Here is a 15,109-nt window from a genome sequence, read left to right as displayed (position 1 = left end):
TATCAATTTATATAGTCAATGGCTTTCGAAAAGAACAATTCGTAGGTGGAAATTTCAATTTTAATTATGGTTTGTAAAGATGAAGACAGGATAAATCCAAGAATCCTACTGAAAATATAAGATGACTATGAAGTCAGTGGCTTCTAAAAAGAAGCCACTGACTTGTAGAAAATTCACTGGAAATGGATGGAATTCAATTTGTAAATATTATAGAATCCAATCTTGTTACATAAGATGATATGAAATTATAAATTTTTCATACAGTAAAAAAATTTTCACGAGCTATAAGTTTAAGGATCACATAACATTTTAATACGACTTTTCTATTGAATTGATAAATAAGGAGGATAAAAACGATATCTGTACCCAAGAAGATATAAACATTTGAATGATAATTACCGTTTCCATAATTTTATTGATTCCCTCCTCAGTTCTAGTAGAAACATTAAGCAATACCGGAAAATTGATTTTTTTCAAAACCTTCTTTTTAGGATTAGCTTTAAAAACAACATGACCGAAGTATGAACTTGTTCCCAAAGCGTTTACAGCTGCAAAAGTTGGCTCCCATTTCTTATTAGTCGTTAATACTTCGAGATTTCCATTTAACAATCCTTTAATCTCCGGATTGGGGGTGGTATACTGTAAAGTTGCTGGAATAGTCTCAGTTTCCATTGCCAACAACGTTTTAACAATTGAAAAAAGTGCTGAAGACGCTTCGGCGTGACCAGTTATAGTTTTAATAGAGCCAACTGAAAGTGGTTTGGGTCTATTTTTACAGTATACTCTTTCTAGTGCGTTGAGCTCTCTCTTATCGATTTCCTGCAAAAAAAATGACATAATAAAAAATCAATTGCTTTTGTCGATGTCGAACTCACTTTAAGTCCACAGCCATAAGCTTCTACAAATTCTACGTCGTTGGATTTAACCTCGCACTTCTCATAAAACTCTTCTAAAAACTTGACCATATTATCTTCATCTATAGACATAAATTTGTCCGGAGTGGTTCCATCAAATCTTGTAGCTACATTAACAACACTGGCATATTGTCTTCGCGCATCTGTTGATCTCTGGATGTATAAAATGACAACACCTTCACTCCGAGCATATCCCTTCGCTACAAGGAATTAAATTAATACATTATTAGCGTATATCATTTGATCAAGGTTCTGATTTTTGAAATATTTTCGATTGGGATCTCTAGATAAGATTTTGAAGCGCAACCCCATAGCTCAAATCCAAATGTCTGTATAGGTTTGTTGAGACACTTGTGGATAAGTACTTTGATTTCTAGCAGGACTTTCTTTTTTGAAACTACTATTGTAATTCGTTGAGATGAACATTCTTTGTTGGTATTTGTGGTTTTTCATTAGTAGAGAGAATGTTCCTGTTGTTGTATACTGTGTCTCTGGTATATCTGTTGGGATTTTAGCTAATATCCCAGGATAACAGGCAGTTGTCTGATGGCGCGCCACGTATGCCTATTCTCCTGGAGTATAAGATACAGACGGACAATAGATTATTCGTCGAAAAATGACCAAACGTTTGTCTATTCTCCTGGGAGCTAAAATTCAGATGTTGATAAAAAAATTAATATCATTACGAGAAGCATCTTCTATGCAGTCAGTCTCGGGAGGACAAGGGTTTAAAAAAATATGTGGATTCAAGCCCGCAAATAAACAATGTGTAACAAACCGTTATTCTTGTTTTAAAATTAAAATAAAATGTGAATCACAATGTCACCAAGTCTCCACGTGTTGCATTAAACCTAACCTAACCTAAACAAGCCTCCACGTGCTGCAATAAATGATTGATTGATTGATATAAGACTTCTTTTATCCTATATTTTTTTCTTATTTTGTAAACCCAATAGTTTGTCATCTTTAGGTAATGTTCCAGGAGAATAAACAAACTAGGCATGCGTGGCGCGCCATCAGCCAACTGCTTACTATCCTGGGATATTAGCTGAAATCCCAACTTGTCTATTGTCTTTCGCAATAGGTAATAGTTTGGTTTCTTCTTCGTTAAGTTTCTTTTGGAAAATTTTGCTCTTCTTTAATTGCAGAAAAAAGAAACCTATGTAAATTTGTAATTTTACGAGGAGGTACTTGAAGCGTTTGTGAAAAAATGTACGAATTAATGAACCTGAAAAATTCGACAGCGGTTGCGATGTTGAAAAATTACTTACCATCAGCATCGAACGCTTTAGTGCTTCCATCGGTGGATAAAAATCCCATCTCTTCATACATGGCATGATATTGTGAATGCATAGCCAAATTTGTAGTACCAATTATGACAGAATCGCATTGTCCTGTTTTGATAGCACAATAAGCCAAACGAAGTAATTCCACGCCGGATACCCAGTTACAGTCATAAGCGACACTTGGACCTGAAATTTGATGAGTTATGTTTATTTCTAAGGGGCCTAGTTACTGAGATATAGAAACAAAAGACTCCTAAAATCAAGAATATTTAGAATCATTAATTTAAAAATATCGTGACGAAAGTTACTAGTAACGATTTTCTTCACTATAGAAATTATTCATATTAGTTTTGGATACTTTGCATATCTGTATATGCGACTCTAACGCGGCTGAAAACAGCTACTCATCAATTATCGAATATTGAGGAAACTCACTTTCGACGGAATGATTGAAGTAGAGTTCATAAAAGCGTACCGACACGACCCGACGTTCGCAGTTATCAGTGTTTTTCACTAGATTCTTGTAGAACTGAGATGATTGTAACGAATACATGTTCGATTACTGGGGTAATTAAAGAATTTGTGTGTATTAGAAGACCAAAGGGGGGAAACTTTCGTTATTTGTAGATCTTAGCAAAAAGTATCTTATTAGTATTTGGCGACACTGCTTACTACCAGTGTTTATGATGAAAAATGGTTTAAAGTTCAAAGATTGAGGATGGATATTGTTATGATTAAATAAATTTATACTTTTAAAACGATCCAGCATCTAGAAATAGTTCTAGTAATTTTTATATTTTTGATATATTATAGAAGAACAAATTACTCGATATACTTTGCCTGAGCTACGATACACACTGAATTTATATGAGATTTAAGAATAGCAAGAGCTGATGTGGACCACAATCGACAAAGCAGATCTACTAATATGAAAATAGTTCTCAAAAACTTCCTGTTGCTTTCCAAAAACTTTTTGATCCATTTCTGGACCATAAATAATTCAGTTTTTTCAATTGTTCTAATACGAGATCATGTTGGTTATTTTTTTTACATAATCTTCTTGACTATTAAGGCAAATGTCATATCTGTGAACAAACGCCGCGAATGATTGGACGTGAGTTATGACGAATTCTTTGAGATCCACGTTGATTGGAAGCCACTGCTTCAGTTGCTTCTCACTGCTTCTCACTGCTCCCACACAAAATACTAATATACTAAATACTAATATTTTAGTATTGATTACTGCTAATAAGATCCATTACTTTAACAACAAATCTACTTTTTGTTCTACCAGTCCGAATAATTATGGATGAACCCACTAATATCCATTCACATAGATAGTGATGCATAAATTTTTTTCTCGCCTTTTTTAATTAAAATAATATTTTCAAAATTTAAACGAACCTTCAGCCGCCGTAAGATTATGGTAACTGTTTGTTGGGACCAAAAAGGTGTCCTGCTTGTGCAGTTTATGCAGCTTGGAACGAAAATTAATGTAGTTTAACATTGTGAAACTTCGCGATGTTCTAATCTACGACAGTACCCGTCTCTATACCGCTCGTGTAACCCAACAATTCCTTCAGAAATTTCAATGGAACATTTTCAAACTCTCATTATCTAATCCCGACCGAGCACCGAGTGATTTTCATCTTTTCCTTCAACTGAAGCAGTGGCTTCTAATCAACGTGGATCTTAAAGAATTCGTCATAACTCACTTCCAATCATTCGCGGCGTTTGTTCACAGATATGACTGACATATGCCTTAATAGTCAAGAAGATTATGTAAAAAAATAACCAACATGATCTCGTATTAGAACAATTGGAAAAACTGAATTGTCTCAATTCAGTTTTTTGGCCCCAAAGCTATTTATGGTCCAGAAATGGATCAAAAAGTTTTTGGAATGCAACAGGAAGTTTTTGTGAACTGTTTTCATATTAGTAGAACAATGAACGCTCATTATTAATCTTAGCTGATGAGTCGCACTGATCTTATAAAAGAAGAAAATCGTTTTTCATCAAGAGAACGCATATTATTTACAGATTGATAAACTATAATAAGAATCAGTGAAATAATGTCCGAATGGTTGAAACGACCAAATGATTTGTCGATTTTGGATCCACATCAGCTCTGGCTATTCTTAAATCTCGTAAATTCAGTGTGCAACGTAGCTCAGACAAAGTATATCGAGTAATTTGTTCTTCTATAATATCCATCCTCAATTTTTGAACTTTAAACCATTTGTCATCACAAACACTGGTAGTAAGCAGTGTCCCCAAATATTAAGAATATACTTTTTGTCAAGATCTACAAATAAAGAAAGTTTCCCCCCTTTGGTCTTCTAATACAAACAAATTCTTTAATTACCCCGGTAAGCGAACATGTACTCGTTACAATCATCTCAGTTCTACAACAATCTCGTAAAAACACTGATAACTGCGAACGTCAGGTCGTGTCGGTACGCTTTTATGAACTCTACTTCAATCATTCCGTCGAAAGTGAGTTTCCTCAATATTCGATAATTGATGAGTAGCTGTTTTCAGCCGCGTTAGAGTCGCATATACAGATATGCAAAGTATCCAAAACTAATATGAATAATTTCTATAGTGAAGAAAATCGTTACTAGTAACTTTCGTCACGATATTTTTAAATTAATGATTCTAAATATTCTTGATTTTAGGTCTCTTCTGTTAAAAATTAGTTTTCTTAAATAATTTTTGAAAGATAAAATTTGACGTTTCGACTTTTCTTTAAGTCTTCATCAAAATATTACAATAAAGGCTTAAAAAAAGTTAAATTTCATCTTTCTTTCGAAAATTATAAAAAAAAACTAATTTTAAAACAGAGGAGACCTAAAATCAAGAACATGTAGAAGCATTAATTTATCAAAAGGTCCAAGAAATAAGAAATTAAAAAAATTTAATTTTAAATTGGCACTTTTATTTTGAAAAGTTTCGATATTAGAATAACGTTATTCTAGCACACATTTTCGTGTAAAAATGGACTTCGTTCGTAAACTGTTTTTAGTGAATTTCTGTAGTGGGTTGGTGTCCCTGGAAAATAGTTTATTTCTGACAGGTGACTGGACGATGCATTCGGTCATGTGTGAAGGTGATGTGAGGTTATTTCAATTTTTAGATATCATTTACAATAAATTATAATGAGATTTTAAACAAAGTAAAAGTAGTCATGAAATATAGACAAAAAATACAGCTCTACAGTAAATATATTTCTTGGAAACACCTTATATAAAAATGAATGGATGGTTTAATATATTGAAATTATTATGTGTCACTCTCTAAAGAAGTAATGTGATAATGATGGTAGAAGTCACATCTCGCAATTCTGGGGGTGTAAAATCTTCACCCGACATTTCGTTACATGATAATTGTTTTTCTGACTCAGCAAACTTTAAAATTCAAATACTACTTCAAAAGTCAACTGTCAAACATGAATCAGTGCTACCGACCGACTATCTACGTTACGGTGTAATTTCCCTGATGTTTATTTTTAACAATGGCCATTCCAGCATTCGTGGGACTCTTGCTGGAATGAGAAGCCTTCTGTTACATTCATTTTTATATAGTATTCGGCTATAGAAAATGCTATAAACACATAAATAATCAATATCGTGATATCTACAATAACATGTTATATAAACTCTGATACAATTTTCAAATTTGTACGAAAAGTTTTATTTTCTCTTGATAGTGGAAAAATCAATTACCTTTTAAGTTAAGCCAGTATGAAATTCTGTTGGCCAACATAGCCCTGGAGTGTCCAGTCACACCAAAACCACTAACAACTGACTCCATAAATAAATGGTCGTTCTCACCAATGGTGGATCCCATGAAAACTCCTATTCTCTTTCCTTTAACTTCCGCTACACTAACACCTGAACAAATTTATTAAAATTGTATACAAAATCGAAATATGCATTTTAGAATAACTATTTTATCTCTCACCTGCATCAGCTAGAGCTTCAAAAGTTCTTTCTAAAGCTAAACGATGCATAGGGTCCATGTAAAAGCATTGTTGTTTATGTATTCCAAAATAGGAGTTGTCGAATAAATTGCTATCGATACAACCAACAAGACCACTCGCCGATTGTAGATCATCTAAAATATATGTATGCATCAGTTATATGTCTAACAAAGAAAATTATATTGTTTGTCCAAAAATCTACTTTATTTATCATGTAATCTCCTTCAAGAGCAATCAAATCATCCTAATGCTTATTTAATTTCTCGATGCCATGCTTGTAGAAGGATTTTACTTTTGCCTTAAAACAGGCTTCAGTTTCAGCAATTGCTTCTTCATTTGAACTGAATTTCTTACTAGCAAGCATTTCTTGAGATCGTTGAATAGCCAGTACTCACTGGGGACTAGATCTGGACTACACGATGGTTGAGGAAGCAATTCGAAGTATAATTCTTTCAATGTAACCATCGTTTTCATCGTCTTGTGAATCGGTGCATCGTTTTGGTGGAACAGTGATTTTTTCTTCGACATATGAGCCATTTTTCCTTGATTTTTTCATTCAAACGATCCAACAACTCTATGTAGTATTCGCTATTAATTTTTTATTCCCAAAATACTGAAGCAATAACTTTCTCAGCTGACTGTTGTGAATTAGGACAATTCGGACGTGATTCAACAGCTGCAGTCCACTCAAATGATGATCGTTTTGATTTCGGAATAAAGTGATGGATCCATGTTTTTTCCATTGGCAAAAAATCTGATTTATCACGTGTAAACACGACCAAACACTGCTCTGAATCATCAATACGTTGTTGTTTTTCGATATTAATCGGGCATTTGACAAGGTATCATTTATAAAGAAATTTGAGTGGATGGAACACATGTCTAAAAATAAATTACAAGATAATGGGACAGCGCAAAGCTGTGTAATAAGCTCAACATTATTTATTGTAGAATCAAATAGTATTTTAGAAAATATAATAACAACTCTCGAAATAAAAATACACCCTGACGACTTAGATGTTTTTATGGAAGGTAGAAATTTGACAACAATGAATAATGTTCTCCAAAATTTTCTCTCACACCTGGAAAACTGGTGTTCACAAACAGGTGTCCGTTTCTATGCATCTAAAACCCACTGCTATTGCAAAATTAGAACTTCCAACCTAGTCTCAGACTGCATGGCCATAATCTGAAAATGCTAGCATCAGTAAAATTCACTTGGACAGCAAATTAGCTTGAAGAATATAAATGAATAATCTACCCTTGGAACGTCAAAAGAGATTGAATGTTTTGAAGGTGGTAGCTAATAGAAATGGGAAGCTGGCAGACCACTATGTAGACTCCAGACAATGAGAAACTTCACTTTAAGGATCATATTTTTCAGAACTACAACAGTGAAAAGTCGCAGTGGGAATTAAGAGATCTCCTCTTAATTTAAGTGTCCTCATTCCAATAAATTGGATTTCTCACTAGATACTCGAGAAAATCAATATTAATTGTGACTTGTCTTTTATTTATCAGGCAGTTTTTCATGCTGTAATTTGTATTTAAGGTATTTTGAATCCTCTCTAATGTCTGCGTCTTCATTACCTGTATGTTCTTTTTCTGTTTCAAGGTATTTTAACGTGCTTCACAGTTTTAATCCATGTCCGTCTATTTCTACGTTTATTGTTTGTTGTTTGAGTGCCTTTTCTGCAGACTTTTCTATATTTATTTTCATATCAAACTGCTTTAGTGTATTGTTTCAAATGTCAAAGTTTTTCTGTAGATCTTGATTGTATGCAACAAGGTCTGTATCACCAACATATGCTCTTGCAGATATTTTCACTATTTGCAGAATTTTGTATGCAAAATTTTCTCTAGATTGAATAAGCAGATATTTATTATATCATTTAGAAATATCTCAATCAATCCCCTTTATTCTTTCTATGGTTAGAAATTAGGTTTTTACTTTGTTAATAGTTCACATTTTACATTTCACATCTCGATTATATAAGCTCATAATTGCAATTAAATATTTATTTTTCTTCTTTCTAAACTTTATAATACTCTTATTCTCGGTACTACATATCAATAAAACCAAATAATGTATCTGTATTTCGGCGAACAACCACTTTTTGCATCATTAAATGTATTTTTCACGTTCGGTCTCAATTTGTTATTTAGGATTTTATCGAACAATTCTTCTAAAATTGTTATTTACGTACTTATATATAACAATGCTATTTCTGTCTGCTGGTATCTGTCGTATTCGAAATTATGTTACATATTTTTGTAAATAGGTTTATACACCACTCTTTTCCATAGCTTTTCAGCTATTTGATTGCTTGTATAACTTCTTAATTCGTTATATTTTCTTCGTAACCATCGTAATCGTCTTTTTCAACTATTTGATCAGTTTCTTCTACGACATCCACATTTCTATTATTGTTGCTTCTTCTAATAAATTCTACCTTTTTCATCCCTTATGTTTCTTACCCTTTCTTGAAGATTCTAGTTTGCTGTTTCTGGTTTTTTTTGCTGTATCTTCCCAGTTTGTTACCGAAGTCTGCCTATCTCGCTTTCTTTGCTTCGGCTAACACATATTTAACTTTTTTTCTTTGTTCTTTGTATTTGTGACAGTTTTCTATCATTCTCTTGCAAAGATGTCGTTTTCATGTGTCTTATTTCTTCCTTTATCTGCTTCATCCACCATGGTGTCTAGTTTTTATTGATAGTTGTTTTGCATATTCTACATACTTGTTTTGAGTCTTCTCTACTTTGAAAAAACGAATAATATCCTTGTATTTTCATTATTAACTGTATTCAATACTGCTGAATTGATACAAAACTGCCATAATGTAGTTAAAACGCGCGCTGTTGCCAAGTGGTTTATATTCGTAAAGAAACTGCTTAAGTTGTTGAGGCGTGAAATATATTTCCTGTTTGATTTGTTTTCTATTGTAGAGTTTATTAATATTGTGACTAAGATATGTTGGATTAAATATAAGTTAACCAACATTCAATCTTATTCTCAGGGACGCTACACTGTAACTAGAATTCTCAACGAATTTCTCTCAATTCCATCGGGGACTTCAAAAAAATGAGAAAGAACTGATAAAACTTTTATTGGTCAGTTTGTGGATAACTTCAAATCGATGTTTGGAGACATTCTCTCGAAATTATCGTTTCATAAGAGAACAGAAAATGGTAATTCAAATGAATCTTCTTCCGATAAAGATCTATTGTTTGCTTCTTTTGGAATTTCTCATAATGTCTTTTTTCTACATATGTTTAAAAGTTGTAATATAAATGTGCTATAATCGTAATTTAGGATAGATTATCCCAAATCTTGAAAAATTTGTTATGAGAATTTGAGTTTAACATATATTTAAACAGTTGGAGGAATGGTAACTTACAACGAACAGTGTAATTCTGTCCCATCACCGAATTTCGCTTTGTAAAAAGTTTAATTCATATTCATACTTCTGCTTATGCCACTGACAGTCCTTTAACCTAGCAATAAAGGATTTTTTATTCCATTTACTTGAAAAAATAAAATGCTAATCAGGAGCGTGAGGAAATGGGCCGAAAGAAAGCGTTGGCTATTATCTATCAATTGGATTGAGGGCTTTTTTGTAATGTTCTAACCGATAGATCGTCTGGTAAGAGCTCTTGGACTCATCTGTAATGATGAGGATGTAGCTGTTGCTATTTAAATATCCTTAAAAGTACTGTTTATCTTGGCTAATTTTGAATGACTGAATTTAAAATCATATTTTCTTTATCAATGGTTCTTGTTGTTCACGACCTACCAGAATTTATTTTTTAGGTCTCACACTCCCAGTTCAATGGTCCTAAATATATTTTTACTTGGTAAGGTTCTTTGAGGAAACTAACTTTTCTGCGTAACGCGTTACAACTGTACTGGAATTTCCTAAACACTTTTCTAAGGTTATTTGATTACATTTTGATTAACAATATCTATTGTGACAAATAACAAGGCTTCAGAAAAGAAGAAAAAAATTTTTTACTGGGTAAACACTTTTCTATTTATCCTAGAAGCAGGATCACCTTAATTAAACATGATTAACTTCTTCATACCAAAGATATATTTATTATTGTTATTGTTATAATTAATTTCGATTGAATTCTTTGTCTAGCACACGAAAAATAATCGGAGCTCTGAAAAAGTTTTCCTCGCGCTGTTTTGAGAATTCCACCTTTTCGTTTTTGTAAAAACAGATGAAAACGAGATGTTTCCAGATGAGTATATTAAAAATGTTCATTTACAAGCTGTTTTAATTTTTTATACTTACTTTGGTTGAAGCGTTGTGATAGTAAGGATTCGTTGGATAATAACCTTTCTTTAAATTCTTCTACATTGATAGCTTTGGGAAAATACCCACCAATACCAGAAACAACAACATCACAAGGTACGATATCCATTTTTCCAGAAACAGCAACAACTCTCGCACCTCGACACGAAATGTTGGCAATGGTAAAGAAAATCAATATTTATGTGAAAAATAGAATTTTTAATTTATTCATAACCGGACATTGAATTCCTTTTCACGTAAAACTAAGTTAAAGGTTATAGAAAACAATAAAGGTCATAAAGGTGTGAATATAATTTACTCAATTGGTGTGAAAAAATATTATGTTTTAATAAGTGATAGTCCAAAAAGTTGAGGGTTAAATAAGGCGATAGAGATTTAAGATTTATTTAGTGTACGTAAATAGGATCGTTTCGAATAGATATTATAAAGTCAAGAAGTCAAGAAGTCAAGTTAATAGAAAAACAAAACAAAATTTGAAAATCGACGTATTGCTTGTAGATAGTTCATTTACTTGTGAAAATCTACCATCAGAACAATGATATACAGAGTTGTGCGAAAGTTATATTATATTACAGCTTCGAGGAAAAGAAAAATAAAAAAGCGGCCCGAGAATCACGTGGAAACTATTTTCAGAATTCAAAGTACATCACTAGAGGGCGTATTTGAAAATATGAAACGGGAGAAGCAAAATTTTTTTAGCAAATTTAAATAGATGCATGGAAATTTATCTAGGTTTTTTAAAATCGATATCTTTTTTCTATTCCGAGTTACGTTGATGAATATTGCTTATTGAACTTCACTTCTCGGTAATTCTTGCTCTGGGGCAAGTTAACCACCACTTTTCAGCATTTTCAGAAAACAGAACACCGTTTATACAATTAGGTTTTGAAGACTCCAAATTGCTAAAATATCTTTCGAAAAATTTTCCCGAATTTCACATTAACTTTGACCAAAAAACTAATAACAATGCGTTGTATATGTGCTTACGTATGTACAGGGTGCGGCAGCATAACTTCCTTTTTTAAAAAGTTCGCCATTTAGTCGGTAGATGTCGTAACGGAGTGCTAGTGGTCTCGTTCGAGAGGGGGGACTATAAAGTTTTGTCCCGGCACAGTTCAGTCGCCATCATGCGTTGGAACAGTGAGGAGCGTGCGTTTGCCGTTGAGGTTTACTTTTCGAGCGGATGTTCTGTGATCGCAACCCAGCGCGCCTTTCGGAATCGCTTTAATTTAGCCCCCTTGGCCCCTGTCCCGGACCGGAAATCAATTGTTACGTGGGTCACTACGTTCAGACAAACTGCAAGTGTGACAAGACGAAGAACTGGAGTCCCTCGGCCCATTAGATCACCGGAGAACATTGAGTTAGTTAGAACTTCAGTGTTGCGATCACCACGGCGTTCTGCGCGCAAACATGCGTCTGCCCTTGGACTTTCCGATCGTTCTGTGAGGAGAATACTTCATGATGATCTTCATTTTCATCCATACAAGATGGCAATTGTGCAGGAACTTTCTGAACGTGACTTCAATTCTCGGAGGAACGCGTGTGAGGTTTTTCTGGAAGTCGTTCCTGAGGACGCTATTGTTTTTTTTAGTGATGAAGCCCATTTTCATTTGTGTGGATCCGTAAACAAACAAAACATGCGCTACTGGGCTGATACCAATCCTCGACAATTGCATCAACGGCCTTTGCATTCACCTAAAGTCACAGTGTGGTGTGCAATTTACTCACGTGGAATTATTGGTCCCTGGTTCTTTGAGGAAAATGAAGTCACAGTGACAGTGAATTCGCACCGGTATGTAAACATGTTACAGGAATTTTTTTTCCCACGGCTAGATGAGTTGGACTTAGGGGACACTTGGTTCCAACAAGACGGAGCAACGGCACACACTTCAAGAACATCGATGGCTGTTTTAAGGGAACACTTCCCAGAGCGCCTTATCTCAATTAGGGGCGATTTGGAGTGGCCAGCCCGCTCTCCCGATTTGACCCCTTGTGATTATTTCCTATGGGGTTTTTTGAAATCCCGTGTGTATGTGAACCGTCCAAGGACCCTACAAGATTTGAAGACGAACATCCAGGAAGAAATTGCCAACATAACGCCTGCTATGCTGGCAAGAGTCATGACAAACGCCAGAAATCGGTTTACTCAGTGTATGGAGAATGGGGGACGTCACCTAACTGATTTGATCTTCAAAACTCAGTAAAACAAAACTTTATGTATGTGCCTGTATTATAAAAAACGAATAAAAATTTTCTGATTCATACAATAAGTTTTATTAACTTTTGAAAAAAGGAAGTTATGCTGCCGCACCCGTTATACAGGGTGAGTTTTGAACTTTATTGTTCTAAATAGATCACCCTGTATATTTTTTGCTTTTCGAAATCCTAATTATTTTTCATCTAATGTTCCCTTTACTTAAATGTCATAATTACATTTGCGTAAAAATAATACATTTAGGTGGCTATGACTGCTACAATAACAAATTTGACGTATTAATAAATATCTGAAGAAGAAGGAATTGATGATTTAATGATATTAGGATATGGTGATAGACGTAGCAACAAGAAAAGTGTAATATATTTAATAATTTACTAATAATTTACAACTACTGTCAGTAAATTAGTGAAAAAGTTTAACAAAACTGTAAAATCAGAGCGCGGAAAAACTGCATCAACTGAAAACAAATCTTGTCCTGTTAGAAGACGATCTACACTTCAGTACTAGACAAATATCCAGGAAACTTGATATTTCGCAAACATCCTCAATGAAAATTTCACGTGATGATAAATTCCATCCATACAAAGTAACGTTGGTTGAAGAGTTGTCCGATGACAATTTGACAATTAGAACGATCCAATTTTTCAAGTATTGTTATGTTTTGCGATTGGGCCACTTTTTGTTTTAATGGAAACGTAAATCAGCATAATTGTAGATACTGGTCACGTAACAATCCTCGTTGGATGTGTGAATCCCACACCAAATACCCCAAAAAACTGAAGGTATGGACTGGAATAATAAGCTACAAAATAATTGGTCCCTTTTTCATTGAGGGTGACTTAAATGGATTATGTAGATTTATTTGAAAATAGTATTATACCTGAGTTGGCTTGAATATTCCCAGCTCCAAGCCAATATTTTCAAGGTGGCGTCCCACCTCACTATACGTGTGTGGTGAGGCAATACCTAAATTATGTGTTTTCCAGAAGATATATTGGAAGATTTTATCGAATGGCCCCCGCGATCAGCCGATATGAATCCTTTAGACTATTTCCTATGAAGTCACTTAAAAAACATCGTTTATAAAACAAAACCTGCCAATATTCAGGAATTAAAATATAGGATTTCTAATGACACAAAATATATAGGGCGATCCATTTGAAATAACAAAGTATATTATTTTCCCGGAAAAAGGAAAGATATGACAGCAATGGAAAAACCATCATAATACCGGCCATATACACAAAAATTTCTAAAAATCCTACGAGCCGTTTCCGAGAAAATTGAGGCGTTTCATATATAAAACTCTCTGTATACATCGTGATGCTGCGTGATGTCTTTTCAATACAATTTTCTGATCTCTAAAACTTTTTTATAAGTGATTTTATGAAAAAAAGTGGAAATGCAACCATCAGATATCAATTTTCTGAAGCAGTATACGAGGTTTGACAAAAAATTTGAATTTTGTGTAAGAGTAAATTATCTTTTTTTTTATAATACAGAAAAATGTTGTTTTGAATTAAGAGTTATATTCAAATATGCAATTACAGCCATTTATTAAGAAAATTCAGGTTTTGTGATTATTTACTAATAATAATAAAAAATTTAACGCAATCTAGGCGGCTATAACATAGAGTATGTGACAGCGAAAATCAGATTGAGTTGTTGTTTATAACATTACAATAAAAATTGCAAATTTACTAAATAGTGAAGAAAAAATAGAATTTGTGTTAATTGTTGGAGACAATTACAAAATACAAACAAATATTTTTAACAATATATATATCCGTATATGAACATTGGTCAGTCAACGGTTACAAACATTTTAAATAAATTTAAGGTTAGTAAGTATAGAAAATAAATTTGAGAATAAACGCCGAAAACGGGTTGCGATTAAAGACGCTGAATTTAAAGTGATGCTTCGTCGTAGAAGAACCAAAAATATCATTAAGAAAAAGGGCCTCTGCAATCCAAACTACTTCAGTCAGTAAAGATACACTGGCAAATATTTTGAAAGATATTGAATATGTTGCATACAAACCGAAATTTGTACACACTTTACTACCAAGGGATTACGATAATCGTTTTAAATTCTGCGCTCTGATACAAGGAAAGTTTTTTACGTTTTTTTTTTCAAGAACTATAATATTTTCCGTAGAGGCCACATTTTCTTCAAACTGACTCATCACAGAATTATCCCTGGTGGTCTAAAAGTAATCCAAACTTTGTAATATAAACTCGGTTCTATATTCTTTTAAAACGAACGTATGGTGTGGTGTGTACAAAAATAAATTTCTTGGACCTTTTTTTTTCGACATTTCTAAAATGCCGCACAATACTTACACTAATTAGAAAATCAAGTACGTGATTTTTTGCACGATCTCACAAGA

At 33.5% G+C, this 15,109-nt stretch overlaps 1 protein-coding gene across 1 annotated transcript in view; it reads right to left on the bottom strand.

Annotated features, from left to right (window-relative positions):
* Positions 1–10,655, bottom strand: part of LOC130446292 (fatty acid synthase-like) — a 33,013-nt gene extending 22,358 nt beyond the window's left edge. Inside the window, exons 1-6 of the mRNA XM_056782445.1 lie at positions 10,481–10,655; positions 6,164–6,316; positions 5,926–6,093; positions 2,186–2,386; positions 876–1,114; positions 400–819 (exon numbers count right to left, since the gene is read on the bottom strand). Of these exons, the coding sequence (XP_056638423.1) occupies positions 400–819; positions 876–1,114; positions 2,186–2,386; positions 5,926–6,093; positions 6,164–6,316; positions 10,481–10,610 (1,311 nt within the window). The 5' untranslated portion in view covers positions 10,611–10,655. The remainder of the gene's footprint in view (positions 1–399; positions 820–875; positions 1,115–2,185; positions 2,387–5,925; positions 6,094–6,163; positions 6,317–10,480) is intronic.
* Positions 10,656–15,109: the final 4,454 nt, after the last annotated feature.

Source organism: Diorhabda sublineata, chromosome 7 (assembly GCF_026230105.1).
Source record: "Diorhabda sublineata isolate icDioSubl1.1 chromosome 7, icDioSubl1.1, whole genome shotgun sequence".
In the NCBI taxonomy this organism is placed as follows: Eukaryota; Metazoa; Arthropoda; class Insecta; order Coleoptera; family Chrysomelidae; genus Diorhabda; species Diorhabda sublineata.
Note: the sequence above shows the minus strand (reverse complement) of the source record. Positions and strands in the feature narration are given on the sequence as shown.